The sequence below is a fragment of the Malus sylvestris genome, chromosome 3 (genome assembly GCF_916048215.2).
Source record: "Malus sylvestris chromosome 3, drMalSylv7.2, whole genome shotgun sequence".
In the NCBI taxonomy this organism is placed as follows: domain Eukaryota; kingdom Viridiplantae; phylum Streptophyta; class Magnoliopsida; order Rosales; family Rosaceae; genus Malus; species Malus sylvestris.
The window spans coordinates 8,202,765-8,226,092 of record NC_062262.1 but is presented as its reverse complement, the minus strand read 5'-3'; the positions used below and the strand labels follow the sequence as shown (position 1 = coordinate 8,226,092).

General features: G+C 40.7%; 2 protein-coding genes and 1 pseudogene across 2 annotated transcripts; all 3 read left to right on the top strand.

Moving 5' to 3' along the window:
* Nucleotides 1-14,813: 14,813 nt before the first annotated feature.
* Nucleotides 14,814-16,971, top strand: LOC126616928 (protein TRM32-like; annotated as a pseudogene).
* Nucleotides 16,972-17,445: 474 nt separating this feature from the next.
* Nucleotides 17,446-18,684, top strand: LOC126616927 (uncharacterized). The gene has a single exon (XM_050285047.1). It carries the CDS (start codon nt 17,446-17,448, stop codon nt 18,682-18,684), a length of 1,239 nt encoding a protein of 412 aa, XP_050141004.1.
* A 219-nt stretch (nt 18,685-18,903) lies between these two features.
* On the top strand, nt 18,904-23,116 carry LOC126616926 (uncharacterized). Its single transcript, XM_050285046.1, has 5 exons — nt 18,904-19,073; nt 19,273-21,503; nt 22,222-22,540; nt 22,600-22,833; nt 22,972-23,116. The coding sequence occupies exons 1-5, from the start codon at nt 18,904-18,906 to the stop codon at nt 23,114-23,116; spliced, it is 3,099 nt and encodes a 1,032-aa protein (XP_050141003.1).
* Nucleotides 23,117-23,328: the final 212 nt, after the last annotated feature.

Genomic DNA, 23,328 nt, shown 5'->3' with positions numbered 1-23,328 from the left:
AATAATATTAGAGTACGGGTTGTACATTTCATCACCTAGTTGGTGGTACGAAGGTGAGTTCCTTCATCACCTAGTTGGTGAGAATAAGGGCAAGGTGTCGAGGCACATTGTGGCAAATGTCGAATGACACAAAGTGTGTTGAACCCTTTCGAAGCACAGTTGGCTTATGTATGGATGTGTTGGAATGTATGATGTCTATGCATGAATGTGTTGGAATGTATGATGTTTATGTATGAATGTATTGGAATGTATGATGTTTATGTATGAATGTGTTGGAATGTATGATGTTTATGTATGAATGTGTTGGAATGTATGATGTAGATCCTTTGTATAGTCTTGTTGACACATACTTAGATTTTGTTTTGTATTGGAAACATTTGCGTTGAAGCTTCAACACTTGAGTGTTTTATTGCTCAGAATGGAAAAGAGTTTATGGCCGAGTTGGCTAAATCACCTCTTTATTGAATTCATACCAAATGGTCTTTGTTACATAGGATGCCGAACGGCTGTAGCTTAACACTTGTACAATGTGAGTCTATTTGTAATAGTACTTCAAGTGGTCAGCATTCCATGGATGGCCAAGGGTCTTGCCGTCGGAGTTTCTGAGCTTGTAGGAGCCAGGGCGGCTGATGCCGACGACCTCGAACGGTCCGTCCTAGTTAGGACTGAGTGTTCCTTCACTTGGGACCCTATCACAGAGTAATCTTTTCTTCAGTACCCAGTCTCCCACTTTGAAAGAGCGAGGTTTGACCCTTGAGTCGTAGTAGTTGGAAATGTGCTGCTTGTAGGCGACATTCCTCAGGTGAGCCTGATTTCTGTGTTCCTCAACTAGATCCAGGTTAAGGGTGAGTTGTTTGTCGTTCTCACTCTGCATGTAATTCTGGATTCGGTATGTTGCTTGCTCAAGCTCAACCGGGACAACTGCTTCTGTACCAAAAGCAAGTGAGAATGGAGTTTCTCCTGTGGAAGTCTGATATGAAGTGCGGTATGACCAAAGAACTTGGGGTACGAATTCTGGCCAACAACCTTATAGCAGAACATCTTGAACTTCTTGTTGTCGAACTGTCGCCCATTGTCCGTGACTATCGCATTGGGAATGCCGAATCTATAGAGGATGTTTTTCCATACGAAGTCTTCTATTTTTCCCTCAGTAATGGTTGCCAAGGGTTCTACTTCAGCCCACATTGTGAAATAGTCAACCGCAACGATTGCATAGCGGACCTTGCCCTTCCCTGCAGGCATTGGGCCGATCAAATCAAGTCCCCATTGGGCGAAGGGCCAAGGGCTGATCATAGGAGTGAGCGGCTAGGGAGGGAAGTGAGGGATAGTTGCGTAGCGTTGACACTTATCACATGAGCGAGATATTCTGATGGCATCTTGGTGGAGTGTTGGCCAATAGTATCCTTGGCGAAAAGTCTTGTGTGCTAGGGATCGAGACCCAGGATGATCTCCGCAGACTCCTTCATGTATTTCCCGAAGGACAATTTCCGCCTCCGCAGGTGTAAGCCATCTTAGGTAGGGCAGGGTAAAACCGCGCTTGTAGAGTTGGTCATTAATGATCAGGTAGCGAGCAGACTTGTATCGAATCTGCTTAGCTTGGACTTTGTCATTTGGGAGGGTGCCATTGATCGGATCATATTTATATATATTTTTACTTCGAATTCACTCGTCTTTTCTTAGTTAGTTCCTTATATTTTTGAGCTATTTATGTTATTTTTGTGTTTATAGGATTTGTTATGCAAAGAAAATAAAAATAGCATAAATGAGTTTTAAATAATAAACAGAAAGAATATTGATTTTATTTTTGGATTGGGTTTTATTTTGGTTTATTTTATATGCATTGAATTGATTGTTTCATAGAATATTGGTTTTGGATTTGTTACTTGAATTTGTTCTTAATTCCGAAACTGCTACTAATTTAGAGTTTATGATACAAATCAATTTTGTATTATATTGTGAAAGGAGAATCCAAGAAGGTAGGCTGCCAGCGGAAGAAAAGTAAAAGGTCAGAAAAGAAAAATAGGGAGACAGCTGGGGGAATAATTTTGGAACAAGAGGAGAGATAGAAGGGATTGATGCGGGCCCTTGCAGGTGGAAAGCTGTGAAGACCGACAGAATTGAGGGCAGTGAGGCAGCCAGGAGAAAAAGGAAAATAAAATAAGGGAATCCAAGAGAGAAAAACGTGCAGGACTGATGAAGTAAATAAAAAAGAGAGGAAATGGGCGCGGAAAAAGGCAGCTGCCTTTGGGCAGCGCTAAGAATAGAATAGAAAAATAAAAGGAAGGCTGTCTGGCAGCCTTGATGGACGGAGGGAATAAAATACGAGTGAGAAGTGGGAAATAAAAGGAAAGAAAAGCCAGGAGAGAGCGGGGGGATATAGGTCAGCGTGCAGAAAGGAGAAGAAAGGAGAGGGGCTGCCCTTTGGGCAGCTCGCAGAGACGCAGGGGGAGAGAAGTGACACGTACAGGGAGGTAGGCTGCTTTGGCAGCGAGAAGAGAGGGACAGGGGGCGCCAGGCAGAAACGATAGGGAGGTGAGGATAGCTGGCAGCGTGAAAGGCTGCCTTGGCAGCTGAGAGCAAAAGCGCGGGGAGCAGCACGGAAGGAAGTCAGGGGGACTGAGGGCAGAAGCAGTGTGAGCCTCGGGGAGGAGAAGAAGAGAATCAGCAAGCTGCCTTATCTCTCGGTTAAATCTTTCCAAACTTATGTTTTATTTCTGTTTTAATAATGTGTAACTAATTTTATTTTGGCTAGAGGTTAATTCAAAACCATGAATATATTTGTAATATGAATTGATTACCTTCGGTTGTGATTTCATAAGTTGTGATTTCAATTTACTTATCCGTTCGTATAAAAACTGATTTGTGTATGTTGGTTGAGAGTGCACGCTTAATTTACATGCATGAATTTGATGCTAGAATATAAGTGAATTTCACCTAATCGTTATGAACTTATTTTCACAAGTAGTAAAGGTTGCTAGTCACAATCACGTTAAGTAAATTCTTGGCAAGAGTATCATGCTTTTCATAGTTACGAATGCCTCGTCAATGCTTATAGTTTTCACAAAGTTTAATGATCTTTGATTGTATCTCTATTGTGCTTTTCACGTAGGGGACTTTTGAAGAATGTTTTGAATTGTTGTATGCGTTTTCCCGTCCAATTCAATAACTTAAGGAAAACTTGAAGATTAAAAAAGTGCTGTTCACGGTTAATCTGGAGTATTGAGATTCACAATTTATTGAAAGAACAACTGAAAATCAATTTAGGTTGCATATGTGTCATGTGTGGAGAAGAACCCTCTAGCTAATCCGTCATTTATCATTTTACCTTAATTTTATGTTTTTATCAATTCTGTAATTTAATTAAGTTTAATTTACTTTTCATCAAAACCAAACACCCATCCATTATTAAATTATATTATTTAGTTAGTTTGCTTTATTGTTAGTCTTTTAATTTAATTTCCGTCCATTTCAGTTCTTAGTGTCTAATCAGATCATTTTCATTATTTTGAGTCATCCTAAGTGTGTTTCGAGTTATTAGAGTTTTTAGCCTAGTTTTGTATCATTGAGTCTTGTTTAATATTTTTAAATTAATTTAGAATAGATTAGCAATCCCTCCTAATCCCCGGCCTAGAACGATACCCTACTTACATCTATACTACAATTGTCAAAAAGAGGGTTTAATTTGTGTGTCAAGTAAAATTCTCACATCAGCCATGGGCAAGGAATTTATAAATTGGGGTGATCCAACTATCTCCTTGTTGTAAATTGCACACTTCCGCGACCATGGTGCTTGGTGCTGCCAACAATTCGACATGAATTTTTCTCCCAATCTTGTCTTCCACTGCCGAGGCGAGGCGGGCCAAAGCGTCTGCATGACTGTTTGCCGCTCGAGGAACTTGGGTGATCTGGTAGTGGAAGTGCTTGAGCAAAAGTCGTGTTTGCGCAAGATATGCTGCCATGGAGCTATCCTTAGCATCAAAGTTGTTCGTGACTTGGTTGACCACTAACTGGGAGTCACTGAAGATATCAATTTGTTTAACTCCAAGATGCTTGGCCAAACGTAAGCCTGCTAGAAGGGCTTCGTATTCGGCCTCGTTGTTCGATGCCTTGAATTTGAAACGAAGAGCGTATTCCATCGCCACTTTGTCAGGGGTAGTGAGGACTAATCCTGCTCCGCATCCCTGTTGGTTGGATGAGCCATCAACATACAGACTCTATGCTGGGGTTGTTGATTTTATCTTCTGAGCTTCCGATGGTAATGAAGCTATTGCTTCAGGTGTAGAAGCAATGTCAACAGGATATGTGAAGTTGGCGATGAAATCTGCTACTGCTTGACCCTTTTCGGCTGGTTTTGGTTGGTAGGAGATGTCAAACTCACCCAATGCTATCGCCCATTTGATCATTTGCCCAGACGTGTCAGGACTCTGGAGTTTCTGTCGAAGAGGGTGATTGGTAAGCACGATGATGGCGTGTGCTTGGAAATAAGGGCGAAGTTTTCGAGCAGACATGACCAATGCTAGAGCTAATTTCCCAATGTTGGAGTATCGTGTCTCCGCATCTTGTAGGGCCTTGCTAGCATAGTAGACGGGCCGTTCGACACCACTGTCATTTCGGATAAGAACAGAACTGACTGCTGAAGCTGAGACCGATAGATAGATAATGAGAGTGTCACCAACTTCTGGTTTGGAGAGTAGAGGGGCTTTACTCATGTATTCTTTGAGGTTCCTGAATGCCTTGGCACATTCCTCCGTCCATGTAATGTACTTCTTATTTCCCTTGAGTGCTTTGAAGAAAGGGGCACATCTGTCTGTGGCCTTAGAGATGAATCTGGTTAAGGCTGCCACCTTACCAGTAAGGCTTTGGATGTCTTTTGAAGTTACTGGCTCTTTCATGTCGAGGATTGCTTTGATCTTTTCGGGGTTAGCTTCAATGCCTCGTTGGCTAATCATGAAGCCTAAGAATTTGCCAGAGCCCACGCCGAAGGCACATTTGTTGGGGTTCAACCTCATTCGATACATCTTTAGAATGGTGAAAGTTTCAGATAGGTTGGTGATGTGTTGGTCAGCATGTTTGCTCTTGACTAACATATCATCAACGTAAACTTCCATGCTTTTCCCAATCTGTTCGGCGAACATTGAATTGACCAGTCTCTGATAAGTTGCTCCTGCATTCTTTAGACCGAATGGCATGACTTTGTAGCAATAATGTCCCCTGTCAGTAGTGAAGGTTGTGCGTTCTTGGTCTGAGGGGTTCATGAGGATTTGGTTGTATCCTGAATAAGCGTCCATGAAGCTCAAGAGCTCACACCCTGCCGTAGAGTCTATAAGTCTATCAATGAGAGGAAGGGGGAAACTATCCTTCGGGCATCCTTTGTTTAGGTCGGTGTAGTCGACACACATTCTCCACAAGACCTTTTGAAGCAGGAGACTTTCCTTGGTCGGATTTTTCTTAACAATGACAACATTTGCTACCCATGTTGGGTAATTGACTTCACGGACGAAGCCTATGTCCTTGAGTTTTTCAACTTCTGCTTTCATCGCCTCGTATCGTTCAACATCATAAGATCTTCGCTTCTGTTTTACTGGTTTGGTCTTAGGATCAATACTCAAGTGGTGACAGATGATATCGGGAGAGATGCCCGACATATCTTTATATGACCAAGCGAAGACCTCGGCATTCTCTTGCAAAAAGGAGATCAGCGACAACCGAATGGGTGGTGACAAAGTGGTGCCAATCTTCACCATGCGATCTGGATGGTCTTTGGAGATAGAGACATTCTCTAACTCTTCAGTGGGTTGTGCTTGCTGGGTGAATGAGTCATCTCGAGGGTCGTCGGGTTGACTGTTGCCATCATGAAGATCCGAGTTGGCTTCATCTGGACTGGTCTTTACTACCTGGTTATGTATAAAGAGGGTCTCCTTGGGGACAGGCAGGTGTTGTTGCTTAACTGAAGTGTTGTAACATGATCGAGCACTAAGTTGATCTCCCTTGATGTATCCATTGCCGAAAGGGGTTGGAAACTTCATCAACAACATATGCGTGGATACCATAGCCTTGAGATCATTGATGCATGTGCGCCCAAAGATGACATTGTATGCCGTCGGGCAATTGACCACTAGGAAGTTAGTGGTAATAGTAGCTGTGTAGGGGCCTGTACCAATGGTGAGGGGTAAGTGTATACTCCCTAAAGGTTGCACGATATCGCCAGAGAAGCTTATCAGAGGAGAAATCGAGCAATTGAGCAAGTGTTCAGCTACATTAAGTGTATTGAAAGCTTCAGCAAACATGATATTAACTGAAGCACCTGTGTCTATCAGGATTCGTTTCACATCAAAATTTGCTATGTGAGCCTCCACGATCAGCGGGTCGTTGTGAGGGTAGATGATACCTCTTTCTTCCTCAGGGTAGAAACATATTGGATCCCAGTTAGGCTTTTGATACTTGCCTCCCCTGATGTCTTCCACGTGAAACACTTGATGGCCAGGTCTCAAAGTTCGTTCACTATTTTTCATGGCCCTATTGGAAGATTCAGACATAGGTGTGCCGCCGCTTATAGAATATATCACATTCACCTGGCGTTGGTTACGGTTATCCCTTGAAGGGTGAAGGAGGAACTGATCAATTTTTCCTTCACGCGCCAAAGCTTCAATATGATCACGGAGGATGATGCACTTCTCGCCATCATGGCCATTATACTCGTGGTAGGAGCAAAACATGCCCGTGTTTTTCGTGGACTTGTAATCTGGCTGTCTTGGCTTTGGCTTTGGTATCAGATGAGCTATACTGGGGTAGATGGCCGCGCACGTAGCGTTCAAAGGTGTGTATGTCTCATACCTCGGGGTAGGGCCTGTCTTGACATATGATCGGCCCACTGCATTGACTGCCTGGGGACGGGCGTTATTGTGACGATATCCTGAGTTATCGCGATAGTGCCCCTTATTCTTTTTATTAAAATGAGATTGGTGAGGATGGAAATCTTTCCTTTTGCCCTGGGATTGATATGTCTGCTGACTTGGCGAAGCATTAAATGAGGCAGGGGGTGTGCTGTTACCGTTTGGAAGGTTGAGGTCTTCTCATTCGGTTGGATCTGGCCTCCACTCCCTACTTGCTGATAAGGGGTGACTGTAGAGGGTTTCCCTTGATATGTCCTTGCCTCGGCGGAGGCATGGTTGTAAGCTTGTGCCATCACCTCAGAGTAAGTCTTCCAAGTGTTGGCATTGATCATGTACTTAAAGAAACAGTCACGTAAGCCTGCCGTGAAGGCCTTGAGGGCGGTCTTGTCATCTGCCTCAGCGCAACGAGAATACTCATGGCTAAAGCGGCCAACATACTTTCGTAATGACTCGTCCGGCTTCTGGCGAATAGTGTACAAGTCATCTGCGGAATGCAAGCGATCGGTTTGGAAGATGTGTTGAGAGACAAACAGCTTCCTCAACTCTTCAAATGAGTCTACTGTCTCAAGTGGAAGACGGAAATACCAGTTTAAAGCTCCGCCAGAGAGGGTAGAGGGGAAGAGAAGGCACCGTTCTTCGTCGGTGTGTCTCCGGTATACCATGGTGGACTCAAAGAGGTTAAGGTGTTCAATCGGGTCTTCCTTTCCAGTATAGAGTTGTAAGCCAAGCTTCTGCTTTGTCTTTGCTTGGAAGGGGGTGTTGAGGATCCTTCTTGTGAGGGGGCCAGGCCTGGGTTGGTTCCAGTCAGGTATCTCGGCTTGACGTTTAGCCTTCAACTTGTTTACTTCCTCCAGGAGCTGTAGGACGAAGGGGTCCTGAGTGGAGTTGTGCATCACTGAAGTTTTCTTCGGTAAGTCCCCATCGCCTCTTGGAAGTAGGAAAGTTTGATCAAGATAGCATGATTTTTCCTTGGACTCGTCACACTGACTCCTAGAGTGAGTATGTCGGAACATTTCCGAGTCCCCTGTACCTTCATGTTCTTCTGGGACTTGTTGCCCATTCCCTAGATTAACTGCTGGCCTGGGTCGTGGGAGAGGACCGAGTCTTTCAGAAACTCTTGGGTCATTGATCTTCGAGCTTATGTGGATGGGATTCTCTCGACGTTGCTTTAGGAAGTCTCGACAATCGCGATAGACGGCTTTTGATCCTTCCACTCCTTCTGTGAGGAGGTGCTTTCCTCTACTCCTTCTGCTTCGGGTTGAAGCAGCTGGATTGAGAGAAGTCTCATGTTGATTATCACATTGATGTGTAGCTCGATCCCTATCAGGGATATCCGTGTTGGATATCGGTGACCCTCCGTGTTTGGGGGCATTCAAATGATTGTTGACCTCAGCAGGGGCGACGAGCTTGTGTGCTTGAGCATGCCTAGCCTCGTGAAGCATCTCGAAAAGTTTTTCATACTGCTCCTGGAGGACCTCGTTCCTCATCACTATCTTGTTGTTCTGAGCTTCTAACTCATCGACTTTAGCTTGAAGAGTAACTCTATTTCCTTCCTGCTTTCGTTGCTTCATACTAGGTCCAATGGGGGTGTCATTCTGTGTGCTATGGCTTCTTTCGCTCCCCATGTTGGAGAGAGATGTTTGGCCAAAAGAAAGTGTACGAGCGGTGGAAACAGCCTTAACAAAGCTGAAGAGAGTGAGAGTAAGTGTCTTTCCCACAGACGGCGCCAAATGTTGATGCACAAAATCAGCGAGGACTTTGGTACAACAGAAAGTGTCAGGTTTGTGACCTTCGCTTGGTTGCTTCGATCACTAGTGAAGATAAGTACGTAAATGAATAAGGACATGGAAGCAAACACAAGATGTACGTGGTTCACCTAGATCGGCTACGTCCACGGAGTAGATGAGTTCTCATTAATTGTGAAGGGTTTACACAAATACATAGGTTCAAGCTCTCATTTTGTGAGTTCTAGTGAATAGTTTAGTACAAAATGACATTAGAGATTATTGTGGGAGAATGATCCCTATTTATAGAAGAGAGTTTCTAGTTTTGTTCTAACATTGACACGTGTCGTGTTGTGATTGGCTTCTGATGTTGACACGTGTCGAGCTGTGATTGGCTTCTGATGTCGACACGTGTCGCATTGTGATTGGCCTCCTGGTTGAAGGGAAGCTCTTCTGGGTCCTTGACGGTATAACGTTGATCGGTGCTCAGTAGTTTCGGGATTGGTCAAGTATGGTACAAATAAACCTGATACCAAAAAGTAAGTATATGCAAAGATTAGTTCATAAGCCAAAAAAAAAAAAAAAACTCGAAACTATAGCATATGCAAAGATCATTGTCTTCCTCTAGTCTTAACAGTTGTAGCTAAGAACTATAATGCAACAGAAAAACGGACATGAATGTTCTCAACTATTGCGTACTGACAAACAGAGCTTCAAGATAAAAGTCATAGCTCAAAAGACTAAATCTGAAACGAAATGCGGCTTTCCGCTTGTGTAGAGTTTCAATACTTCAAATTGAAAAGCCAACTACGAAGCTTAAAACGAAAATTACAATGACAAAGCTCAAACAACAGCAGGACTACAAAGTACATGCATAATTACTGTTTATTAACAGAATCAAGAAGGTTAGAACTAGACATGAGCAAGCACCCAAACCTTATTACTAATGATGCTATAATCCTATATTCAACTGAAACAAGCACCACGTAGCAGATGTAGTAGAATGTGAATACTGAGCAGTATGAAGAATATGTTCTACATTGTCTAAACCCTCTGAGTGAACTAGTTGTTCAGGTTTTTACTGTATTAATCATATCAATAACATATATGATGGTTTTCATGGTGTTTGTCTATATGTAGCCTTGGGATCATATTGAAAAGTAAGCCATAGATGCACTGGAGACCAGTCTCTCTGAACTCGGCAAAACTATTTTAAGGAGAGGTACTAGCAAATCTGATAGCCATTTCTTGGTTACTTCTCATAGGGGTATCCTTCTCACTACATTCCAGTTAATTGTTAACCATTTTTCTTTAAAATGATTTTTTTTTAATTGTTTCACCTTATAAGCCCTGCCTAGATTACTCTTACCAAATTGTTCTGGAATATGAAAGATAATGCCTAAGGCATACATAAATTGTAGATATTTCGCTTCACTTACTGTGCCCTGCCTACTTCACGGAGTAATTTTTTCTCTCTAGACTATCAATCCGGACCTAATTCAACATCTAGAAGCACAACATGTCAAACATATGATATAACTAGATATTATTGCTCTATAGTCTATATACAATCCTAAAACATTATAAAGCCATCAAATACTTCACTGCAAATCCCTTTTGACATACCTTAAAGACGTAACATAAACTTAGTGAAGCAAGAAATAGATAATCAATATAAACAAGCATGAATGCAAGACCAGTCATCTATGGTACTTCTTGTTACAAAACATATATGACTTTAACCGCAATGTGAAGGGCTACAAAACAGGTAAAGTCACCCACGTTTTTGAGTTCGGATTTGAAAGAAAAGTTGAAATATGAAAAAACCCCAAATTCTAATCTCAATTTGACCTAAAAATCAAAACCCTAATTTGTTCAAGTGCAGAGTTCTATGATTGAAAATTTCTCAAACCCAAAACAACTAAATCAAATAAAGCTCAGTAATATCACGATTTGCAAAACAAATCGACGAAATAAATCGAAGATTCGAAGTTTACCAGACAACTCGGAGCAGATGAGGCCGAGCAGATGCAGATGAGGGAGGACGCAGAGATGAGGGTGAGGAGGACGACGATGAGGGAGCAGGGCAAGGATGACGATGAAGGAAGACGCAGAGATGAGGACGAGCAGGACGAGCGACGTTGGGGGGGGTTCTTGGACGACTGAATCTCTCGTGGTTTTCTCTGGCTTACGAGTTCGTCCAAAATTGGGGGTCCTCGTTAAGAACTGCTAAGGAGGCGTATAATTCGAGCGAGTGCGTGCTAAGGTCATTAAACCTAATCCTGGTGCAGACCAAACAAGGGACTATAGTCTAGTCCAATCCAGTCCTCCCTAATCCAGTCAAACAAACGACCCTTATCCTTCTACTAACTAAACCATATGTGTGATGTGTAGGCATAACATTGTCATCTCATTTTTTTTAAAGAACCTGTGCCTTGTGTAGGCTTGTCAATTTCTTACATGATTCATTAACATGACACAAAAATAAAAGGTATTGAGTTAACCCATTACGAGTCAGGTTATTATCGGATCACCCATTAAGAACACTTTAATGAATCAGGTCGTTATTAGATCATCTGTTAAGAACTATTGATATAACGAGTATGACACGTAAACGACACAAACACGGCCCATTTACAAGGTCTAGACATTAGACATATAATTTCTTCCTGACCCATTTACCGGACACGAAACAACATGACCCATTATCGAGTCGGGACGTTATTGGGTCACTAGTTAAGATCTGTTAAAATAATAGGTTTGACACGACATTATCCATTAAGATAAAGAATATAACACGAAAATGACACAAATACGACAAACACGACCTGTTTGACAGACCTACCATAGTGGGATAAGAGAGGGCATAATATGCTTCCTCCTAAGCTATACACAATCCAATGGAAACTCTGCCCAAAGAAAAAACTAACGGTGCAAATCGACTTTGAAAAATGAATCAAATTATAAATTTGGAACGGCCTTGAAATTTTAAAGCCTCTGAACCTCTATTATAGCACAATTGGGCCTAAGCGCCCTTATTAGTTTTTTTATTTTTTAGTTTTTATTTATTTTTTGACACAGTCCAAATTTGAAAGCTTGATTAGACAATCTAATTAATTATTTTGGTTCAAAAAAAAAAAATAATGATTTTGGAGTTTTTTAATTAAACAACTTAACTAGATTGTTAATTTCAAGATTCATACGTGTGTATTAAAAGGGATCAGATGAATATTCAGCCATCGAGTTGAAGTCAAGGACATCGTCAACATCCATATTTCTGTTGACCTAATCAGTTCTAATCCCACAGAGATATTTCATGCATTGATTAATTTCTAGCTACTTCTTCATGGGTAGCTGCTGCAAATCCCTTGCCAGCCTACCATATGCATACAATATTGAAATATTCAAGGGCAATTTGGATTACGTGGACCTCCAATGAGTTTGAACGAGTCCAAAAACAGCAAGTGTCATACAAAAAAGTACGTAATTATTCAATAAACCAAGTGAAAAACTATACTTGTCAAGGCTTTCAACTTTGCTTTGCAAACACTAGGAATGTATTGCCATTATACAATTTGAGTTTACCACAAAACAAATGCCTAAAATAGAATATTGGGTCTGACACGTGAATAACATACTCTGATATCATGTTAGAATGTGAACATCAAACATGTTGACAATACAATTGCCTCGCATTAAATATGTGATTGTTCACAACTAGACACGTTAAGTCATATATTTTCTTGGGTTGCCAATACAAAGATTACGCCTCACACCGAGATGAGTCTATTGAGCTTGGATCGTTGTAGTAGTCTGGAGACAAGTATTGCATTTGGAACAATGCTAAGTGATTGGATATCAGTTGGCTATGTTGTTATCCATTTTGAACAACATTCCAAGTTCCAACCAACATCAACTGCACTTTTGACATTACAACACCTTATCACATGTCATCCAACTCTCTAATGATCTATTAAATCAGTAATTAAAAAATACGAATCCAATTTTTTTACAATATGATCGATGAGACTTGTCCAAATTGGTTATAACGATGCGAAGCCAGAAATTGTCGAGGGGAGGGGCGAAATTTATAAGGGTAAAAGATTTCATAAAATTTTAGACAATCAAATCCTTTTAGTTTGTAGACAATATTAATGTTGTTCATAATTTATCAAGCCAATCGTATAATACACTACACGTAATTGCCTACAAATCCGTTGACAAACTAAATCCACTAAAATCCATTGCCAAACTGTAGAAGTGTGACTACTGGCCCTCTTTTGTAAGTAGCATTTCATTGTACAATTTTCATTAACTGATCAAATTGTAGAGTAATCTTATATTTATCCACCTCCAAGAATTGACTCAGATAATAACTTCCCTGGACATATGTAACATAAACAAAGGATTTTAATCAATATGACATCCCTAATGTTAAATCCTAATGGCGCACAAGATGAAGCATAGGAGAAGAACCTGCAACAAGGAAGCAACAGATGAATAAAAATCCTAAAACAAAATAGAATGAATGTCACTTGGTAATTCAAACTAGAATACCGAATTAGCTCTTTGTTTCAAAAAAAAAAAAAACCAAATTAGCTCCGATTCCATCCAAACTTACTCAAAACAACATAATGCCCCATTCAAACTAGAGAGAACAAATTCAACCTGGAAACCACAATTAGCACTAAACCCAGATAAATTCACACTAAATCATACAAAACCCATCTCACATAGATCTCAAATCATCAATTAATTTAAATTATGCAAATGACAATAAGGGACGGCGCATGGTGTTCAAATGGGTGGACGGCGGTGGCGCGGGAGAGACTCTTGCAGCATTTGTTGTTGATTGTCGCCCTCTCCAATGGCAGAACAAAGATTTTGCAGCCTGCAGCTGCAAGTGAATTGTATAATGCCTGAACGCTGTGAAGGCAGAGGTAACGGGGAACCAGTGGTCACCCCTTTAATTATTATTTTTAACAACCAACTAAATGGACGGCGTCGTTTACTTGAGCACTGTTTAATTTTTTTTTTTAATCACTAAATGAACCGGCGTCGTTTCATTTAGGGAATTCTCAGAAAAGAAAAAAAGCTAGAACACTGCTGCACAGCAGCTGCAGAAACCCAAAACACCATACAGCTCCATGAGCAGCCATTACTTCCGGCGGGATCAGAGGGGCGGAACCACCACTTTTGGGTTTGATTTCACGCGAGTGGAGGGGCGGCCGCCCCTCCTTGCCCCTCTGTAGCTTCGCCACTCATTTGTATCCAAATTCAAATTTCGTTCTTCATAATTTAAATGAACTTAGTTTAGCTTATTGTTCTAATAGAAAAACGAAAAAAAATATATGGTTGATAATTTAGACTACGAGAGAGAGGACCATGAATCTACGATACTTGGCGGATAATGGGTGAGGCTGCCTATTTCTCTTTCCCGGGTCGTCTTTCTTTACTGGAAGACTAACCACCTTCTTCTAGTTCTTGCTTTTTACACACAAGGTTTGATTAACCACCTTCGTCTCTTTTTTTCCCTTATTCAACGCTCGCCATAGATTTGCAAACTGTCCAGAGTTTCTCACAAGGTTCATACATCTGTTTCTGTTAATTTTAAGGTTTGATTAACTCCCATATTAAATACTAAGCGTTGTTTTGTTCAACGATAATTAGTTCTTGTTGGATTAACTCTTTTCTGTTCTCGGTTCGAGTATTTTTGGACCTCAAACTTGAATAAATTGCTGAACCTTTGTAAAGTTGCTAGCTTTTTGTTTTTGTTTTTGTACGAAAAATTGGGTATTTGCTCCCGCCTTTGAATTTTGAATTAAAAGCTCTAAGAATTTCAGAATAGCGTATAAGAAACATGCTTCTTGTTTTCATCTGTTTAATATAAGTTCTCTGTGAACTTCATCTGAATTTTAAGTCCTCATTTGATAACCTTTTCGTTTTTTGTTTGTAGTCTTCATTTTTCTTTGTTTGTGCTATGGATAGGGGAAAAGTATGTTGAAGAAAAATGAAAACTAAAAACGAAATGGTTATCCAACGAACTGTCAGTTGTATACATGGCTTACATGGTTGTTCTTTCTCCTATGTTTTTTCCAGGTTTACAAGGGATTGGTCCAGTAGTCGAGAATCTTGAGATTAATACTCAACCGGGTATCGAATTTCTGAGGATTGATACTTTCCCTTTAGCTAAAAAATGGGAAAGCAATTGCAGCACCAGGACACGAGTGTTGGAGGAAACCGTCCGGGCTGCATGTGGAGCCTAATGAGCATTCTTGATTACCATCATTGGAGTAATGTCAAGAAGATTCTTCCCCAGAGAAAGCGCGCAGGAGGAAGACGAGTCAGACGTAAGCTATCTCAGACCCTATCACATATTCTCCTCTGTTCATGTGTGATGTTTAGTGACAAATCTTCTGTGATATGTAGTTCATATGAAATGAAAATCTTCTATTACTCTGAGCTATTTACGAAAGTTGGAAGTGCTTGATTTGTAGTCCAGTGCATGTTAAATTTACCTAAAAACTCATGGAATTCTATAGTGCTAGTTGATGATTTGGTTGTTTTTGTGCTATTTCTTCATACTATTTTTACTTAGGAGTAGCTAATTTTTTAATTTGTGCCATCTGTTGGATTTATCCAATATAAATCAACCTTTAAGTGGTCTACTATATGTAATAGGAATGTAATATTGGAGAATAATGTTAATTGTGATTTGATCTCTTAAAGATATCAATCCTATATAAGGTGTCTTATATTGGAAATAGGATTGATGGAATCCTTAATAATATATGATTATGATATTTTACTTGGGAGCCAAGAAAGGAGAGTTTTAGTTTTCCCTTATGGACGGAATCTAAGACTTTTTGGCTAGTATATAAACACCGGTCCCTGCTAACCTTAGAACAACTCCCACTAAGTTTTCAGAGTTTAAAAACTAAGTTGATGATTTGGTTGTTTTTGTGCTATTTCTTCATACTATTTTTACTTAGGAGTAGCTAATTTTTTAATTTGTGCCATCTGTACAGCAGTGATCAGAGAAAATGGCACCGTTCGAACAGCTTAAAGTGGAAAAGTGAAGAAAAAGTTCAACTGGCAATGCTCAGCAGTCCACCAGAAGAAATCTGTCACTGCCTTATCTTGACTCTTTTTCTTCCATCTTAACTGGGGCACTGGTTAAAGATGCTTTTCGTTCAGGGATGCCGGTCACAAAAGCCCTGTACCAAAATACAGATAAGTCTGAACAACTAGATGCTATTATGGAAAGAAGTGACAACGGTGCAAATATTGCTGACACAGATGACATAGATGAGTACGTAATTGAGCCAGCACTAAGGGGAAGCAGAACACACCAGGAACAAGAGATTGGTACTGCGATGAATCGTGAAAGCGAGCAAGCACAACTGAATGAAAGTTCTAATCTTGAACTTTGTTCTCCAGACTACATAACTAATCGAAAATGATATATGTTTTAAGATGTTAAACAACTGGATTTATCTCTCAATGGTCAAGTGCTAATCCATTTTTTCGTGCTTACATTTGATTTGATTTAATTCTTTTTGGAAAAATTTATTTCAGGTTCAGAGGTAGATCCTGGGAGTCCACATGCGAATGAGCCGGATTCTTCTCTTGACGTACAAGGCAGCCACAACATAGATTCTTTACCAAAAACTAAGCACGGAAATCGAACGTAAGAGTTTAAACAATCACCCGCAGTGGACAAAGTGGATGATCCTGATTCTGTGTTCAGTTACGTGAGATATGTTCTCGAGCTGTCAGGCTTCATTGGTGGTGAGCACCTCGGAGCATGGTACTCACTGTTGAGAATGAATCCCACGTTAATGGAAGGAGAGACCTTGCATGGCATAAGTAAGTTAGGCTACTCCTCATATTGCCAATTGGTTTTATGGTGGAACATCTTCACTCCCTAGACCAACCTCTTGATCCTACATTGTTCAAGGAATTGGAGGATTGCTTTCAGCATGAACCTGAAACCTATGAAGACCAGGTTACATCCGGCAATTGGGATCACCGCCTTCTGTTTTATTTGGTTAATGAGACACTCCTTGAGGTCTATGAGAGATCATACACCTATTTCCCAAGGGCCTTCTCCCTCCAACGACTGCATTCGTCCAATGCCGAAGGGGTAACATCTTCTCCATGATATCTGGATAAGAGTTGGCTCATATCTGAGCTTGAGACTAGAGATGGATCAGTCATTGGATGATGTTGTGGCTCGAGATTTGGCAAAGGGCGGTCGTTGGATGAACCTGCAATGGGTGACTGAGTGTGTGGCACTTGAACTTGAGGATTTGATCTTTGAGGAACTATTAGATGAAGTTATTTGTGTTTGATATTGTTTAAACCCTATCACATACTGCTAGTCTGAAGCCTTGTATATGGAAATTTTGTATGCAGTTTATAAATATTTTCACCTTAAATTGAATGCTATCTTTTCATTCAAATGAGAGAATGCATCTTCAAAACTTAGTGAGTAACTGAAAAAAAATATTTTTTAGCTTGATCATCCAAAGAAGTCTAAAAGAGATCTTCCGCAAATCTTTTTTGTGGCGATCTCGTGCTTAAATAAAGTATGTTCTTACAAGGGAATTGTTATTGAGGTTTCAAAGTAGTTATTGTGGAGGAAAGAACGCGCTCCACGCGCTCGATAGGAAAGAACGCAAAACTTTCATTCTCGCGACCTACGGTCCTCTGACGGCGCCGGAGCTTCATCTGTAGGCAGGGAGACGGTGCGGCAACTTTTGGGTATTATTGTAGCAATTCTTGGAAATAGTAGGAAGATTTTCTGGAGTATGTTGTGATAAATCATGTCAAATCTGTTTGAGGGTTCTAGGGCAAATTCTTGTCCATGGGCTTTTGCCATGGTTTCAGATTCCGCTCCTCTTCCCCGAAATTCGAAGCCACCATCTATGAAGGCCAGGACCTTTGCGTCAATTGTCTCGGATTCTACTGAGCGTGTTAGCTTGAGTCAACTCCCAATTCCTGTCATACGTGGCGACCAAATTTTCGTCAAAATTAGCGAGGATTTGTACCAACAACAATTGCAATCCTTCCGTACCAATTTAATTGGGCGTTTATTGTTGCGCAAGGGCACAGCCCCTTTAAAGACTGCAGAGCTCAAATCATCCCTCGAGGCTTTATGGAGGCCAGTCGCGCCATGGCTTCTCGTTCCGCTTGGTAAGGGTTATTTTGATATCCATTTCAATACTGAAGATGACAAGAGGAGGATATGGGGAGGTGGGACTTGCACGTTACCGAATGGAATTTTTCGTTTATCGGAATGGCAACAAGATTTTAATCCAAATGATATTGCACCTCCTACACATGCTCAAGTTTGGATTCGAATATATGGGCTTAGCCAGGATTATTGGCATCCACGCCACCTTCTTGAAATTGCGAGGGGAGTGGGTACTCCATTGCAACTTGATAAGGCCACGAAGGAGCGCCAGTTTGGATATTATGCTCGTGCTTTGGTTGATGTGGATCTAGCTGTTGACCTCCCCTCCTCCATCATGGTGGAGCGTGAGGGTCATAGTTTTCCCATTGATATAGTTTATGAAAAATTGCCGGACAAATGTAACCATTGTGGAATCTTGGGACATACCGTTGATCGTTGCCGTCACCTTAAGAAGAAAAATGTGGCAATGGATTCCCAACCTTCTCTAGCGGCAGGACGAAAGGTAAATAACAGAACAGAGTATCGGGTTATTCAAGACCCAAAAAGAAATGAATGTGTTGATCTGATAGTTGTTGATAAGATGCAACCTATTGAAGAGGTAGTCCATTCATCCTCTCCAATGGAGTTGAACTCTCCTCTTGTTCAGCAACCGGACAATCAACTCGCAGGTTTGGCAAATGAAATAATTGAATCAGCGGCCAATGAGATCATCAATTTAGTGGCTGATTTAGTGGTGAATGAGCCAATGGAAGTGACTAAGCCAACTATAGGTGCTTTGATTAGTAAGCCAACTAGGAAAGCATTGCAGGATGAGCAAGGAAAAAATGTAATTGGGGATGACTCGGAGTCTGATGAGCATACACCATAATTTATGGTGGTGAGCAAAAATGCTCCCCTCATTCTCAATGTTTTGAAGTTAATTATGGCGATTTGGGTACTAATGTTGGTCAGCTTGTGTGCCAGCATTCCTCTCCTAATTCTTCTTATCTTCAAGAAGGTGCTAAAATTTGTGATATTGTTAATGAAGACGGAATGACTTTAGTTCTTTCAAAATCCCAAAAAGCAAAGATGAGGAAAAAGATTAGAGATGGGAATATTTCTAAAGAAGTCAGGGAACCCTATCCAACCCGCTCTAGGGTGCCCACAGAACGACTTGATTTATGAAGATTCTTTTTTGGAATGCCCGAGGAATGGGGAATGCTCCTACGAAACGGGTTCTAAGAAGAATGGTTCAACGTCATCGTCCATATTTAATCGGTATTTCTGAACCTTTTATTCAATTAAATTCTATTAAATTGTCTTTTTGGCGATCTTTACACTTGTTTCCAGTTGCGGTTAATGATAGGGGTGACCTACAGCCAAATATTTGGTTGCTTTGTGATCAAGCCATCCAACCTTCTATTTTATTGGCAACCGCTCAACAAATCACTATTTCTTGTACCTTGGATTCTGTCAGTTGTGTTATCACTTGGGTTTATGCAAAAACGACAATTATTGAAAGGCGTCAGTTGTGGCAAGACTTGCGATCTATCAAATCCTCTTTTGTTAATGGTCCATGGCTAGTTCTAGGGGATTTTAATTGTGTTTTAGGCGCTCATGAAAAAAGGGGTGGGGTTCTTCCCAAGACTACTTCTTGTTCTGATTTTCAAGAGATGTCTTCAGCTTGTGATTTGCTTCATTTACCTACAAAAGGATTGCCATACACTTGGACGAATAGAAGAGGAATAAAAAATCAAGTGGAAATGAGATTGGACCGTTGCCTTGGTAAGTTTCAGTGGATTGATGCATGGTCTTTGTTGGAATGTTCCACTTTACCCCGTATATCTTCTGATCACTGTCCTCTTCTTGTTTCTTTCTCAAAGTTAACAATCACTCCGAATGCTCCGTTTCGGTTTCATAGTATGTGGTTGGATCATCAGGATTTTTTTCCCCTAGTTGAGGATGTTTGGAAGTCTTCTAATTTTTATGGTTGTCCAATGTATGTGCTTGGTGCTAAGCTTCGTGTGCTTAAGTCTCGCATAAAAGTTTGGAACAAGTCGGTTTTCGGGGATGTTAATATGAATGTTGATAAAGCTTTCGATGCTTTGGATGAAATTCAAAAGGAAATTTCCAGCTTGGGTCCTTCAGAAGAAAGGTTTACAAAGGAGGATAATGCTTCTTTGTGCGTGCAAAATGCTCTTATTGCACAGGAAAAATTTTACCGTGACAAGTCTCGCATTAAATGGCTTTCTGAAGGGGATAATAATACCTCTTTTTTCCATTCCATGGTTAAAATCAGGAAACTTCACCAGTCACTGGCAGTTATGAGAGATGGTAATAGGGTACTTGATAATCAGATGGATATTAGTCAGCATGTTGTTACCTATTTTCAAGATCTTTTTTCTGCAGATAGTTCTGTGACAGACACTGATTTGTTTGCTCGCATTATTCCCAAGGTAGTCACTGCCACCGAAAATGAGTCTTTGTTAGCAATTCCAACTCCTGATGAAATTTTTGAAACTTTAAAGTCCATGGACCACTCTAGTTCCCCGGGTCCAGATGGTTTTGGCGGGTCTTTCTATTTTAGGTGTTGGCCCATTGTGGGTAATGACGTGGTTCAAGCAGTGCAAAGTTTTTTCTCCCAAGGGAATATTCTGCCTCATTTCAATTCTAACTTAATGATTTTAATTCCAAAGGTGGATGGAGCGAATTCGGTGAACCATCTTCGTCCTATTGCTTTGGCTAATTTTTCATTTAAAATTATCACTAAGATTTTAGCAGATCGTTTAAGCCCTATTGCTGCTCACATTGTCTCCCCCCAGCAGAATGCTTTTACGAAAGGACGATCTATTGTGGATCTCATCATTCTCACTTCTGAATGCATGAACCTCCTTGATAGACGTTGTAGGGGTGGGAATATTGCAATCAAGTTTGATATTCGAAAGGCGTTTGACACTTTGGATTGGGGTTTTCTTCTCCGGGTTTTGGATGCTTTTGGTTTTTCAGCAGGTTTTGTGGATTGGATTTGTTCTATGCTAACTTCAGCTCATCTTTCTGTCTTTATTAATGGTTCAGTTGAAGGTTTTTTCCCATGTTCTCGTGGTGTTCGTCAAGGGGATCCTTTGTCTCCTATTCTCTTTTGTCTAGCTGAGGAGGTTTTCAGCAGGGGTTTAACAAAGATGGTGGAAGATGATCTAATTGACACTTTTTCAGTTCCCATGGGTATTGCTCCACCATCTCATGTTCTTTTTGCAGATGATATTATGGTTTTCATGCGTGGAACTAAGCGATCTATGCGTAACCTAATGCGTTTTGTAGAGGAGTACAGCTTAAATTCTGGGCAATGCATAAATAAATTAAAATCTTTAGTTTTTCTTGGGAAATATGCAAGCAGTCGGCATGCTATTATTCAGAAGGTTCTTGGTGTAAGTCGGGGAAATCTGCCTTTTACTTATCTAGGTGTCCCTATCTTTCAGGGTCGTCCGAAAAGGATCTATTTTCAAGCCATTGCTGACAAGATTCGTTGCAAGTTGACGGCTTGGAAGGGTTCTTTGCTTTCGCAAGCAGGGAGACTCCAACTTATTAATTCAGTAATTCAGGGAATCTTGGTTTATAGTTTTCAAATTTATGCTTGGCCTACTAATTTGCTACGTGAAGTTCAAGGGTGGATTAGAAATTTCTTTTGGTCTGGTGATCCGTTAAAACGAGGTATGCCTCTAATAGCTTGGAGTTCTTGTTGTAAGTTGAAAGATGAGGGTGGTTTGGGTATCCGAGATCTTTTTGAATCCAACCGTTCTCTCCTTCTTAAAAGATGTTGGGATGTAATTTCTTCTTCCTCACCGGCTTCGGATTGGTTACGTAACAGATTTCTTAAAGACAACTTTCATTTGCTAAAGTCTTATAAAAAGTCTTCCATTTGGTTGGGGCTTAAACAATTATGGCCCTCCTTTTATAGTTCCCTTCAATGGAGTGTTGGTGATGGCCGTAAGATTTCTTTTTTGTATGATAACTGGCTTGGAACCACTTTGCTCTCTAATATTGGTGAGGTTGACATAATTCCCTTGAATTCGAAGGTAAAAGATTTTATTCAGGATGCAAAATGGTCTCTTCCCATTGTCTTTACTTCTTCTTTTCCTCATCTTTCGGAGAAGATTATGAAGACTCCATTGCCAATTGCACACATGGATGATGCGTTATTTTGGACAGGTTCATCTTCGGGTACTGTTTCAGCTAAGGAGGCTTTTCTTTTTTTCTCATCTCATGCTCCACATAAAAAATGGGCTAAAATGGTTTGGCATCAATCTATTCAGCCACGCAAAAGCTTAGTAGTTTGGAAAGCTTGTCATGGAAGATTATTGACTAATGATTTATTGCAACGCCGAGGTGTGGCTTTAGCTTCTTGTTGCGCTTTTTGTCATAATGCTAGGGAATCTTGTGACCATCTTCTTCTGCATTGTCCTCAAACAGTTGCTTTATGGAAATGGATTTTCATTCTTTTTGGCAAGCCTTATGATCCTTGGCAATGCATTGAAGATATTTTTTATGGTTCTTTGGTCTCATCTTTCCCCACATCTGTTCGGAAACTTTGGTTATTGGTTATTTGCAATTTCTTTTGGTGGCTTTGGCACGAAAGGAACAAGATCAGGTTTGAGAACAAAAGTTTCAGTATTGTCGAGTCTCAACGTTGTCTTTTACGGCATTGGAGGGAATCAGCTTCTACTTGTTTTTCTTCTTTCACTGGTTGTGTATCGATTCCCATATTCTCCATGTTAAGAATTTCATCCCTTTCTTTGGATGCTCTTAGTTTCGTGCCTGTGTTTTGGCGTCCGCCTCCTGTTGGGTGGATTAAGATTAACACAGACGGGTCTTGTAAAGGGAATGGTCATGTGGGTAGTGGTGGTGTTTTTCGTGACTCCAGTGGTCTTTTTTTAGGAGCGTTTGCCTCCTCGTCTTCTTATCCAAGTGCAGTTGTTGCGGAGATTGTGGCTGTCATCGAGGCAATTCAGATTGCATGGGATAAAAAATGGCATAACATTTGGTTAGAGACAGATTCTATGCATGTCATCAGCCTACTATCAGCTCACTCCATGGATGTTCCATGGTTTCTTAAAGTTTCTTGGGCAAATTGTTTATGGCATATTGCTCGCTTGCATTTGCGTTTTTTGCATATTTTCAGGGAAGGGAATTGTTTGGCGGATGCTTTTGCTAATTTTGGTGCAATGAATAGTAGCTTTACGTGGTGGGACTTGGTACCTGATTTTGCTGATGCGTCTTATAGAAGAGATTGTGTCGGGCTTCCATTCTTCCGTTCGAGCTCATGAGGAGCAAAATGTTGCTATGGAAGAGGATTTCGGGAAAGAAATATAATCATCTGAATTATGGGAATTCAATTTTAGGTGACTGAAGCTAAGCACCCTTAAACTAGTCCATATCATTTTCAATAATTGTTTTTAGCGGGTTTTGGCCTAGTCCCCCCGTTTGTTCTACTTTTCTTTTTTTCTTCTTATTATTAATAAATTCTTGTAGAGGGGGG